Source organism: Protobothrops mucrosquamatus, unplaced genomic scaffold, assembly GCF_001527695.2.
Source record: "Protobothrops mucrosquamatus isolate PMUCROS unplaced genomic scaffold, P.Mucros_1.0 scaffold2818, whole genome shotgun sequence".
In the NCBI taxonomy this organism is placed as follows: Eukaryota; Metazoa; Chordata; class Lepidosauria; order Squamata; family Viperidae; genus Protobothrops; species Protobothrops mucrosquamatus.
Genome location: NW_015388851.1, coordinates 93,356 through 107,172, shown reverse-complemented (window position 1 = coordinate 107,172; position 13,817 = coordinate 93,356). Strand labels below are relative to the sequence as shown.

At 43.1% G+C, this 13,817-nt stretch overlaps 1 protein-coding gene across 1 annotated transcript in view; it reads right to left on the bottom strand.

Moving 5' to 3' along the window:
• The window catches only part of ITPR2 (inositol 1,4,5-trisphosphate receptor type 2), a gene marked incomplete at both ends in the record, with an annotated part of 125,169 nt that overhangs the window by 67,576 nt on the left and 43,776 nt on the right, over window positions 1-13,817 (bottom strand). The window contains 6 exons of the mRNA XM_029286076.1: window positions 1,714-1,864; window positions 6,267-6,411; window positions 8,087-8,338; window positions 10,834-11,019; window positions 11,123-11,242; window positions 12,649-12,821. Coding sequence (XP_029141909.1) covers window positions 1,714-1,864; window positions 6,267-6,411; window positions 8,087-8,338; window positions 10,834-11,019; window positions 11,123-11,242; window positions 12,649-12,821 — 1,027 coding nt within the window. The remainder of the gene's footprint in view (window positions 1-1,713; window positions 1,865-6,266; window positions 6,412-8,086; window positions 8,339-10,833; window positions 11,020-11,122; window positions 11,243-12,648; window positions 12,822-13,817) is intronic.

Below are 13,817 nucleotides of genomic sequence, written 5' to 3'. Positions count from 1 at the left end.
AAAAAAAAAAAAAAAGAATTACTAAAGTGCTATTCAGCATCTGAAAAGTAAAGAATGAAAAGACAAGCATTTCAGCTGAGCTCTAGCTGGTCATAAAATAAGTTGTTCTTCAAAAGCGCTGGATATAGTCAAAAAAAAGACCACAATCCTGCCATTAAAGCTTATAGAAACACATTAAAAAAAACAGACAGACTTTTGATCACTCTGCTACAGCCACTCTCTAACTTTCTTCGCAAACACCATTATGGAAAATATCCCTTATGTGCAAAAGCATGCATCGTATTCAGATTTACACACAATATATTAAATGTAATAGAAGATAAAGAGCATCCTGAATCAATTATGTCGAGTTTCTTTTCATTTTCTTTCACCTAATTGTCACAAAGTCACTCTCCACAAATGTTTATGACTTGAAAAGAAATCCTTTTTATAGCAATGTGATCCAGAAAAGTTTAAGAAGTCCCAGTTTGGACAGTGCCATTATTCATTATTTCTCTTTCTTTATTGTTAAACTTCTATACGTCGAAACATCTTGCTTACAGAGTTATATCCTGCCTGTGTACTTTACCAAGCAGCTGAGGTAGCTAAAAAGCTTCATTTAGAGAAGCATTCTTTTTTTCTTTAAATAGCTCCCTGGAAATGACAATCCTGAATCATTTCTTTAGTTTTTACATTATTTTATTTGCATTTCCTTGCAGACGCCCCTCCCTTCTAGCACTGAGGATGTTATCTAGCTGGGTAAGGAAACGTCTGCAAGAAAACAACCAAGCTCAGAAAGTACCAAGGATTCCTCCTCCTCCTCCTCCTCCTCCTCCTCCTCCTCCTCCTCTCTGCAAACTCTACCGCCCTGTAGAACTGATGAAGTTAACTAGTTGGGTCATGAAATGTCTGCAATAAAACAACCAACTCAGAGAGCACCAAGAATCCTAAAGTCTTCATCTTCCTCTCTTCCTCTTCCCTCTCCTCCTTCTCCTCATCCTGTCTGCAAACTCCAACCCCTTCTAGCACTGATGAAGTTACCTAGTTGGGTCATGAAACGTCTCCAAGAAAACCGCCATGCTCAGAGAGCACCAAGGACCCCACAGTNTTCACTTCTGGCACTGATGATGTTCCCTAGTTTGGGTCATGAAATGTCTGCAAGAAAACTGCCAAGCTCAGAAAGCACCAAGGACCCCACTTTCCTCCTCCTCCTTTTCCTCCTCTTCCTTCTCTTCTTCCTCCTCCTCCTCCTCCTCCTCCTCCTCCTCCTCCCTGCAAACCCCAACCCCTTCTAGCACTGATGATCTTACGTAGTGGGCCATGAAACATTTGCAAGAAACCCACCAAGCTCAGAGCGCACCAAGGACCACACAGTCATCCTCCTCCTCTTCCTCCTCTTCCTCCTCTTCCTCCTCCTCCTCCTCCCTCCCCCAAACCAGTCATGTAAACAAGTTGCCAAGTTCTGCCATTTTTTGCCTGTCACGTGTAGACGTATTCCTTCGTAAACCATGCACTTATTTCTCGAAAAGCCCTTAAACGAGATCAATGGTTTTATCCAAGCAGGAGCTCACTGGTCATTTTAGGCTTGTAATCGGACATGAGATTTCAACCATTATCGTGACAGGGCATTTTTCCCGATGCGAACGTATTGAAAGAGAAGGGGGGGAAAAAAATAAAAAATGATAGGCGATAAAACATTTTCTGTGGATGCTGGCGTTCCCCCCCCTCCCTTACCTCCATCTTGAAATTTGCTTAATCTTTCAAAGTAGGATGACATGGGCGCTTGTACAATATCGAGGATAGCCAGTAGCGTTCTGGTCAGTCTGAGGAGTTCACTGAAACTATAAAAACCAAAGTATATGAGATTGCGGGCCAGGTGCACCACCTACAGAAACGAAAACAGAGACAAGGAAGATCAAAAGCAAGAAAGGGAACCCAACGCGAAACTCGCGACGGAGGGACTGGTGTGGTTTTACGCTCGAGAACTCATCCAGAACACAGCTAGTCCTCTCCTCACGGTCACAACGGGGCCCACAATTTATGTCGCTAAGCGAGTCAGTGGTTAAGTGAGTTCTGCCCCCCTTTTACGACCTACAGTAGTGGCCAAAATTGTGGAAAACCTTTTGGGAAAAGTGTAGTTTTGAGGTTGGATGGCTAATAACACCCCTTTTTTTTTTTAGAGTAGTACCCTAAAATTATATATCAATGGAAAGATAATTTAATCGAGAATGTAATGCAACGAAGTTTGTTCAATTATCTGTACTGTATTCTATGAAAAGTTATAGCCAAACAACCAGAAAAAGGAAGCACAACTTGCTTAGGTTGATCTCAGGTAGCTTTCCTTCATCTGATGGTAGCCAATGAGCGTGAGTGTTTAGAGAGCCAATCAGGTGTCATCTTTTGGCAATGAGCCAATCCGATCACGGTAGGATTCAGTTATTGATGTCATGTATTGAAGCTGAGAGGAGGACATTTGTCAGTGTGTGATGTGATGGCTATCAAGTTGGTTGGGTTTTTGTGTGTTCTTTCATTCAGTGAGCTTGTAAAATGTAATAAAATTAAAGTCATGGTGCAAAGAGTTGACTGGTCGCCCAGAAAGCGATGTAAAATAGTATTATTAAGTGAACAAGGCTACCGTGATAAAGAAGTTAGAAGAAAAATTGGTGGAAACTTAACCAAAGGTGGCATTTCTACTGTACACTTTTCCCAAAAGGTTTCCACAATTTTGGCCAATGCTGTATCTTTGCCACAGTGGTTCAGTGAATTACTGCAGTTGTTAAGTAAGTAACACAGTCATTAAGTCAATCTGGTTTATCTATTGACTTTGCTTGTCAGAAGACCACAAAAAGGGGATCACGTGACCCCGGGACCATTGAAACCCGTCATAAATACTAATCAGTGGCCAAGGGTCTGGGTTTTGCTCATGGGGATGCCGCAACGGTCGTAAGTGTGAAAAACAATCTTTCCAGAACCGTTGTAACTTTGGTCCCTAAATGAACTCATCAGAAGCAGGGGGTTGGACTAGATGACCTCCAAGGTCCCTTCCAACTTTTATTATTATTATTATTATTATCATCATCATCATCATCATCATCATCATCATCATCATCATCATCATCATCATCATCATCATCATCATCATTATTATATTAGGTTGAAAAGGGGGGTCACAGGACCTTGCAACCATCCTAGATGTGAAACCAGTTGCCAAACACCCACATTTGGATCATCTTAACAAGGGGCTGCTGCAATGGTGGTTAAGTCTGGAAAATGGTCACTTTTATCAGTGCCGTTGTAACTTCAAATGGTCACTAAACGAATTGTGTGTAAGTCAAGGACTTCCTGGCTACCTGGATATTGAAAAACTAACTCAGATCTATGGATTTTACACAGTGGAAACTGGACCCCTGGGTCCTGTTGAACAATGTTGCTCTCATAGCTACGTAGAAACCATAAGTCTCCTACGTCATGGTTTTCTAAGATTAGGGAATGCTGTCACTTCTGTCAGCTGAAACAGGGGAGGATACATAGTAAGTGTCTAATAGAGCAGGGCTTTTCAACCTTTTCACCCATTGTACCACTTTTAGGATATGGCAACATCCGAGTACCACCAGTTGTCTAGCAATGTGTCAAAAACTTGATGACCCCCCCCCAAAAAAGTAAAAAAGTGATAAAGTACAGGTAGTCCTCGACTTACAACAGTTCGCTTAGTGACTGTTCGAAGTTACAATGGCACTGAAAAAAGTGCCCCCCAAGCCACAGCCGAGCAAGACACCTGCCTGCCCACCCGGTGGCGCTCTTCCTCCTGTCTGAGGTTTCCATTGTTGTGAGCATTTCTGTTGAGGATTGGCAGTGGGGGTGGGGTGGGGGGGTTTGGTTTTTATTCCACCCGTCTGCTGGGTGGCTGCAGCAGGTTTTGGTCACTTCACATGACCCTGGGACACTGTGACCGTCGTAAATATGAATCAGTTGCCAAGCATCTGAATGTAAATCACAAGACCCTGGAGAGGCTGCAACATTCCAGCTGATCGGCGCTTCTTCTGGGCTCAGCAGAAGCCCCAGGATCAGTGCCGAGCTCCAGCTGGAGCCTGGCGCTGATCCTGGCGCTTCCACTGAGCCCTGACAGCCCTGCAGTTCCAGCCATCTCTCGCTCAGGCTTGTGCGGTGCTGCCACCGGTTCAGCTCATTCCCCTCCCCTGCTCCACTTTTCTAGGATATTCGCGTACCACCTGCCAGGTGCCAATGTACCACAGGTGGTACCCGTACCACTGGTTGACAAGCCCTGTAATAGAGCACCTGGTCTACTGTTACGAAGTGAGGAGGTTAATACAGCTGCCTAACATGCAAGCGGCCCAGGTTCGAATCTCAGAAGGGTATGGCTAGTTGATGAGAGCCAAATAGCTCGAAATAGCTCTACTAGTCTCCCTTTAACTCTTTGTCAGCAAAATCTAAATGGATAGAAATAGTTTATCGCAGTAGCGACTTGAGCCTGCAAAACGCTCCTAGATTGGGGCTGAAAGGCAAAAGTAATCATAACAGTAGACCAGGTGCTGCATTAGACACTTACTATATGTTTACATCTCACAAGTGCTTGATAAACAATGTGTCGTCTGGGTCTTATCTTAATAACATGTAATAAAATCCTAATCTCTACCATTGTTGAAGGGCAGCAACTCAGCCTTGTTGGGTTTAAGGCAGTTTCTCCCAACCATAGCCACCAAAATATCACCAGGTTGAGTCAGACCCTCAACTATAACAGAATAACGGAGTTGGAAGAGACTTTGGTGGTCTTCTAGTTCAACCTCCTGCCCAAGCAAGAGACCCTATACCAGGGCTGTCAAACTCAATTTCATTGAGGGCCACATCAGCATTGCGGTTGCCCTCGGGGGGGCGGGGTGTGTGGCCAGGATGGGTGGGCATGGATGGAGTGGGTGTGGCCTACTGGGTGGGCATGGCCATCTCGACATCGTTCGCGTCAAGGGTGCCTGTGGGGGCCTGGGCAGGAGTGGGACAGATCTGAGGGTCTCTGGCAGAAGGGGGTGGGACCAGGGCAAGCGCCAAGGCATGGTCCATTTCTTCATTCCTCACAAAGGGTGACACCTCCCCAGCATGTACACAGGGGGCGGGGGCGACACGGCAGGGGCTGGTTCCTCGCTGTTTCCAGACGGCCTTGTGGAGCTAAGACTGAATGCATTTCAGCATAGATGGCCACCACAAAATTGTACATTGGCTCCCGGCCAGCCAGCCTTGGCCAGGGCCACGGCAGCGGGGGCCGTTCCCTCACTGTTTCCAGGATGTCTTCGCGGGCCACATGAAACCACTTCACGGGCTGCATCCGGCCCCCGGGCCTTGTGTTTGACATGTCTGCCCCATACCATTTCAGACAAATGGTTGTCCAATCTCTTCTTAATGTCTATAGAGATTCTCAGTCATCCAGGTCACGGTTCTCCCACAGGTACTTTTTTCAGGAGGCAACTGGAATTCCTTGTTTTTTTTCTTTGAAGACGTTTCGCTTCTCATCCAAGACGCTTCTTTGGCTATGACCTTCTCCCCACCATCCAGTCAAAGCTGAAGGAGCTTCTTGGATGAGAAGCGAAACGTCTTCAAAGAAAAAACAACAACAAGAAACTCCAGTTGCCTCCCGAAAAAGCACCTTTGGGACAATCTCTTCTTTAAAAAACCTTCAGTGTTGGAGCACCCACAACTTCTGGAGGCAAGCCGTTCCACTGGTTTATCTCCTGCACTTTTTAGAGGGCTGCAGGAGACGGTTGTGATATTACAGGAATCTTCCTGGCTTGTTGTTGTTGTTGTTGTTTGGACTTTGTAGTCCCTGCCCTAAACATCCAATGTTCCTCACAACTGCGCTGTCCGTCTCAGCATTAAAAGAGACAAATTCCTTTTGTCCGTTTTGTTCGGAGGACCCAATAGCAAAGGTTTTAATTTAAGCAAAGAAATGAAAAAGGCTTGTTCTGGCTCCTTCCATTAGTTTTTTTGCCCAAACTAATATTTACATCAGGGGTAGTCAACCTTAGCTCTTTTATGACTCGTGGACTCCAACTCCCAGAATTCCTGAGCCAGCACAGCTGGCTCAGGAATTCTGGGAGTTGAAGTCCACGAGTCATAAAAGAGCTAAGGTTGACTAACCCTGATTTACATGGTCCCAAAACATCCATTCTTAGGCTGAATTTCAGCAGCGCAACCTGGGTGGCTTCTCACGTCTTACACGGGGATCTACTGTAAAAGCTATGCGTTGCCGCTGCCCCAGATTATTGTGACAAGATTGTAACCTCAAATGTCAGCTTGTTCTTCTCCTTGTCTCCAAAAGGGAAAGGCTGGTTAACAACTTCTTTTAAGTAATCTTCTACAAATTCCATCGTAAAAGCAAATTTCCTCTTCATGTCATTTCGGGATGAATCGGTGAAGGAGTCATACCTGCAAAGAGAGAGCCGGTTAGGGTGGGAAGTAGGTCACGCTCCATAAATCAGAGGTCTTCAAACTTGGCCCTTTTATGACCTGTGGACTTCAACTCCCAGAATTCCTCAGCCAGCGTGCCTGGCTGAGGAATACTGGGAGTTGAAGTCCACAAGTCATAAAAGGGCCAGGTTTGAAGACCCCTGACATAAATCATGATGTACATTTTCTCATTTCGACGAAATCTAAGTTCCTGTAAATACCCCTGATGGGTACAAAATCCTGAGATTAGACTTACCCCATCCATAATTCCAGGGAGTCCTCCATTTATGGCTACAATTGAGCCCAAAGTTTCTGTTGCTAAATGAGACATTTGTTAAGTGAGTTTTGTCCCATTTTATGACTTTTCTTGCCCTGGTTATTAAGTGAATCAGTGCAGTTGTTAAGTGAATCTGGCTTCCCCATTAACTTTGCTTGTCAGAAGGCCTCTAAAGGGGATCATACGACCTTGGGACACTGCGACCGTCATAAATATGAGTCAGTTGCAGTTGTGAAGCTAGCCACACGGTTGTTAAGTGAATCTGGCTTCCCCATAGACTTTGCTTGTCAGAAGTGAATCACATGACCCCGGGACACCGCAACATCATAAATATGAACAAGATACCAAGTGTCCGAATTTTGATCACATGATCACAAAGAGGCTGCAACGGTCCTAAATGTGAAAAATGATCCTACAGTAGTGGCCAAAATTGTGGAAACCTTTTGGGAAAAGTGTACAGTAGAAATGCCACCTTTGGTTAAGTTTCCACCCATTTTTCTTCTAATTTCTTTATAACTGTAGCCTTGTTCACTTAATAATACTATTTTATATCGCTTTCTGGGCGACCAGTCAACTCTTTGCACCATGACTTTAATTTTATTACGTTTTACAAGCTCACTAAATGAAAGAACACAAAAAAACCCCAATCGACTTGATAGCGATTACATAACACACTGACACATGTCCTCCTCTCAGCTTCAATACATGACATCAATCACTGAATCCTCCTGTGATCTGATTGGCTCATTGCCAAAACAAGATGACACCCGATTGGCTCTCTAAACACTCATGCTCATTGGCTACAATCAGATGATGGAAAGCTACCTGAGATCAACCTAAGCAAGCTTTGCTTCCTTTTTCTGGTTATTTGGCTATAACCTTTCATAGAATACAGTACAGATAATTGAACCAACTTTGTTGCATTACATTCTTGATTAAATTATCTTTCCATTGATATATTATTTTATGGAACTACTCCCAAAAAAAAGTGGTGTTATTAGCCATCAAATCTCAAATGTACACTTTTTCCAAAAGGTTTCCACAATTTTGATCGCTACTGTTAGTCACTTTTTTCAGTGCCACTGCAACTTTGAACAGTCACTAAATGAACTGTTGTAAGTTGAAAACCGCCTGTAACTTTTTTAGAATTTAATAAAGGTAAATCTTCCTTCTTAAGAGGATTTGGGAATCGAATGGATACAATCTTGGACTGTTGTGATCACACCATCGCAGAGGTGGTGTGTGTGGCAGTCACAACTTTGGAGGTGGGTCCCGAGTCACCTTTTTCAAATCCGTCGTAACTTGGAACCGTCGTTCCGGTAAGTTGAGGACCGCCTGTATCATGGAAGGATCTATTGTTTTCAGAAAGGGACTTACTCATGGATAGTAATCTTGGTAGGGATCTCAGTCCACAGCCTGGCGTACTTCACAGGCACCCCCGTCTCTTGAGGATCTCTGTCGACGTGCATGTGTAACATTAAACGACAAAATGATGCTCGCAGCTCATAAGGCAGGCTTTCGTCCGACATGCACCGTAAGATCAAATCCACGGACAGCTGGGTGGAAATCTGATTTATAGCCAAATATTGGCGATCCAAACACATCCTTGCAAAGAGGTTCAATTGATACCTTCAGATAAGGAGATAAAACTTGTTATCTGCAGTCTGCCTTGATTTCCCTAAAACGCCGGTGCTAAAGGAACAGCCTAACCGCCACACGGATATGGCACGTTGGCCAGAATCATTGTCTTCCCTTTTTTTTGTTCAAACTATCCTTTCGGTTCTAAAAATCAGACCCGCACAATATGTGATCTGCGCACAGCAATCTCTGTTGCAAATTCCAGAAGTGTTTTAAAATTCTTTGGTTTTAAGAATTTATCATGCAATTCAATCTAAGCTTATTGAGAAGTAAAACCCACGGTGTTCAACCCTGGGAATGGAGTACAGATCTGCATATAAACTCCAGCCTGTATTTAATCAAATGAAAGAATTTGAGTTTGAAAGAGAAATGTAAAATATCTGCAGATCAGACATGAAAAGAGCTCAGAAATTTGCCCTCCCAGATGAGCCCAAATTTCCACTCTCTGAAGATCCAAAATGTTACAGGTAATCCTCAACTTATGACTGTTTGCTGAGCAACTGTTCAAAGTTACAGCAATTCCCAAGTTTTAACGGCTGCCGCCAAAAAGATCACAAAATTGGGTGGGCCAAGTGGGTGACCCAATTTACAACCATTGCAACTTATAGTCTTAATTGAGGACTACCTGTATTCATTTCTCATATTTATCCATCAGAAGCCAGAACATCCGAAATATATCTCCTTGTAATCTCATCTCTAAATCCTGATTACATCAAACATCAGAACTCTTTAAAAAATAATTCTAAAATAACAGACAGTCTCAGAAGGTTCGTTTCAGCCTATCCATGAAATTATCAGGAAATAATAATAATAATAATAATAATAATAATAAGAATAAGAATAATAATAATAATAATAATAATAATAATAAAGTTGGAAGGGACCTTGGAGGTCATCTGGTCCAACCCCCTACTCAGGCAGGAAACCCTATACCATTTCAGACAAATGGCTGTCCAGTCTCTTCTTAAAAACTTCCAGTGTTGGAGCATTCACCACTTCTGGAAGCAAGTTGTTCCACTGGTTAATTGTTCTAACTGTCAGGAAGTTTCTCCTTAGGTTGCTTCTCTCTTTGGTTAGTTTCCATCCGTTGCTTCTTGTCCTGCCTTCAGGCGCTTTGGAGAATAGCTTGACTCCCTCTTCTTTGTGGCAGCCCCTGAGATACTGGAACACTGCTATCATGTCCCCCCTCGTCCTTCTCTTCATTAAACTAGACATACCCAATTCCAGCAGCCTTTCCTTATATGCTTTGGCCTCCAGTCCCCTGATCATCTTTGTTGCTCTTCTCTGGTTTTACAAGGTTCTTCCATGGTCTTTCATCAAACGAAAGAGTTAGATTCACACCAAACTAAGAGACCTTCAACAATCGGCCGGTTTTTATAGCACTGAGCAACAGTAACAGCACTTAAGACTTATATATCACTTTACAGCCCTCTTTAAGCGGTTTACAGAGTCAGCCTCTTGCCCCCGACAATCTGGGTTCTCATTTTATCGGCCTCGGAAGGATGGAAGGCTCAGTCAGCCTTCAGCCAGTCAGGATCGAACTGCTGGCAGTGGGCAGAGTCAGCCTGCAATCCTGCATTCTAACCTCTGCACCACTAGGGCTCTTTATACTCAAAATATTGCATTAAACAAAGTGCATGTTATAAATGTGGACTTGGCTACTTCCAGCTTTGTTTGGACACCCTTTTTTTTTCCCCTTTAATTTTCCTCACATGCTGATGGAGCTGTGCTGGAGATGAACTGGGTTCAGTTCAAGTTTCTCAAAGGGGTATATATATTTTCCCCTGGAAGGGACCTTGGAGGTCATCTAGTCCAACCCCCAGCTCAGGCAGGAAACCCTATACCATTTCGGACAAATGGCTGTCCAGTCTCTTCTTAAAAACTTCCAGTGTTGGAGCATTCACCGCTTCTGGAGGCAGGTTGTTCCACTGGTTAATTGTTCTAACTGTCAGGAAGTTTCTCCTTAGTTCTCGGTTGCTTCTCTCCTTGATTAGTTTCCATTTGTTGCTTCTTGTCCTGCCTTCAGGCACCTTGGAGAATAGCCTGACTCCCTCTTCTTTGGGGCAGCCCCTGAGATACTGGAACACTGCTATCATGTCCCCCCTCATCCTTCTCTTTGTTAAACTAGACATACCCAATTCCAGCAGCCGTTTCTTATATGTTTTAGCCTCCAGTCCCCTAATCATCTTTGTTGCTCTTCTCTGTACTCTTTCTAGAGTCTCAACATCTTTTTTACATCGTGGTGACCAAAACTGGATGCAGTATTCCAAGTGTGACCTTGCCAAGGCCTTGTAAAGTGGTATTAATAATGTGATCTTGATTCTATCCCTCTGTTAATGCAGCCCAGCACTGTGTTGTATCTACCTTGGCCTGTCAAAATGCTTCAATGTGATAGGAAAGCCTTGGATTGTCAGTAAAGCTGAAGAAGAAGGAATAATTGTTTAGGATAGCATACAGTTTCTGTTCTCCCTTTTGAGAAAAATTACCTGTAATAAGTAAGGACCTCTAAATCAGTTTTGGTGCCCTCCTTCGCTTCCTGAGCCAGGTGTCGGATGGCTTTCCCATGGGGCTCCTTGTTGCTGTCAATCCAGTATAGCCACACCTCTTCTTCTTCCATATCGTCCGAAAGGGAGGAGCAATTCAAGGGGTTGTCCATTTGCATGGACACCAATCTTTAAAACAACGGTGGACGCTATCACTACCAAGGGTTGGCATCAATACGTGGCTTCAGAGAAGCAATGCAGAACCCTTACCAGTAGATCTCAGCGGGCTTACTTGGTCTGAATGAGGATGTCCGCATTTCCTGGACTCAGCATGTATTTACAAATGAGCTCCTGAGTGACGGGGATGGCGGCTGTGTTGGAAACACACAGGTCGGAGAGATAATCCAAGAACCTTGGCAAGGGGCAGGATTGACAAGAAGGTAAGAGGCTTCAAATTGTACAAATTCAGAGAAATTTACAGAAATACAACTATGATCACTCATTCATTCCTGATAGATAGATAGATAGATAGATAGATAGATAGATAGATAGATAGATAGATAGATAGATAGATAGATAGATAGATAGATAGATAGATAGATAGATAGATAGATAGATAGATAGATAGATAGATAGATGACTGAATGGATGGATGGATGGATGGATGGATGGATGGATGGATGGATGGATGGATGGACGGGGACGGACGGATGGACGGACGATGGGCGGACAGATGGACAGACAGACAGACATCGATGAGAGAAAGAGGGAGAAAGAGATGGAGAAATAGATAGATATAGATAGCAATAGATATAGATGATATGATAGATAGATAGACAGACAGACAGACAGACAGATATTGATGAGAGAAAGAGGGAGAGAGAAAGAGGGAGAGATGGATAAATAGATATAGATAGCGATAGATAGATAGATAGATAGATAGATAGATAGATAGATAGATAGATAGATAGATAGATAGATAGATAGATAGATATAGATGGATGGATAGATAGATAGATAGATAGATAGATAGATAGATAGATAGATAGATAGATAGATAGATGATTGATAGAGGATATATATCTATAGATGATAGATTATTGATAGATTACAGATACAAGATAAACAGATGATAGATGATAGATACATGATAAAGACAGATGATGGATGCATGGTTAGATAGAGAAATAGAGATAGATAGAGAGATAGGTTGATCTTGGGTAGATAGATAGATAGATAGATAGATAGATAGATAGATAGATAGATAGATAGATAGATAGATAGATAGATAGATAGAAAATGGAGAAAGAGGGAGAGATGAAATAGATAGCAATAGATAGCAATAGAAATAGATATACATGACATGATAGATAGATAGATAGATAGATAGATAGATAGATAGATAGATAGATAGATGAGAGAAAGAGGGAGAGCGAAAGAGGGAGATGGAGAAATGGATATAGATAGCAATAGAAATAGATATAGATGACATGATAGATAGATAGATAGATAGATAGATAGATAGATAGATAGATAGATAGATAGATAGATAGATAGATAGATAGATAGATAGATGAGAGAAAGAGGGAGAGAGAAAGAGGGAGAGATGGAGAAATACATATAGATAGCAATAGAAATAGATATAGATGACATGATAGATAGATAGATAGATAGATAGATAGATAGATAGATAGATAATAATAAGAGATACAGAATCACACAGAGACAAATGCTAGTTTTATAAAATCATTACCACAATTTTAGAGTAAATATTCACAAAGTTAATCAATGACATGAATTCTGTGAGGGGCTTCAAACCTTGGCTCTCGGTTCCTCCTGAGTAAACTCACAAATGTCTCGATTTCTTTAGCTGTGATATGTTTCTCCAGCAGCTTCCTGTTGTTGTGCAACAAAGCTGTGATCGTGTCTTCTGCCAAGATATCATAGCCAATTTGAGACTGCATGATGCAGAAATTGGTAGCAATGTATTCCTGGAAGAAAATCCCAGAACAACCTGCTACATAGTTTGAAAACAGGAACACTCCACATGACTTCTCCACGTTCCATATTTATTCCATATTATTTCCCCTCCTTGGGATTAACCAAACTCAGCACCAAGGAGTCGGCAGAAGGAGAAACCCAGAGAAGCATGGATTACCACCAGACAAACAATCAAGCAGAAATCAATATCCTAATCGAACAACTTACCAAGCAGGAAACCAGTCTCCCACCCCCACACTCACTAGGGCAGGGGTAGGCAACCTTGGCTCTTTTATGACTTGTGGATTTCAACTCCCAGAATTCCTGAGCCAGCATGGCTCAGCTTGGAAACCTCTCCTTTTCCCCTCAGCGTGGCTGGCTCAGGAATTCTGGGAGTTGAAGTCCATGAGTCATAAAAGAGCCAAGGTTGCCTACCCCTGCCCTAGGCCGCTTTATGACTTGTGGACTTCAACTCCCAGAATTCCTGAGCCAGCATGGCTCAGCTTGGAAACCTCTCTTTTTCCCCTCAGCGTGGCTGGCTCAGGGATTCTGGGAGTTGAAGTCCACGAGTCATAAAAGAGCCGAGGTTGCCTACCCCTGCCCTAGGGCAAACAACTATACATCAGAAGGGAGCAAACCATACACTCCCTTCTAGCACTGATGAAGTTACCTAGTTGGGTCATGGAATGTCTGCAAGAAAACCAACCAACTCAGAGAGCACCGAAGATTCCACAATCCCCCTCCTCCTCTTCCTCCTATCTGCAAACCCCAACCCCTTCTGATGATCTTACCTAGTTGGGCCATGAAATATCTGCAAGAAACCCACCAAGTTCAGAGAACATCAAGGATCCTACAGTCCTCCTTTTCCCTGCAAACCCTACTCCCTTCTAGCACTGATGATGCTACCAAGTTGGGGTAATGAAACGTCTGCAAGAAAGCCACCAAGCTCAGAGAACACCAAGGATCCCATGGTTGTCATCCTCCTCTTCCTTCCTTCCTTCCTTCCT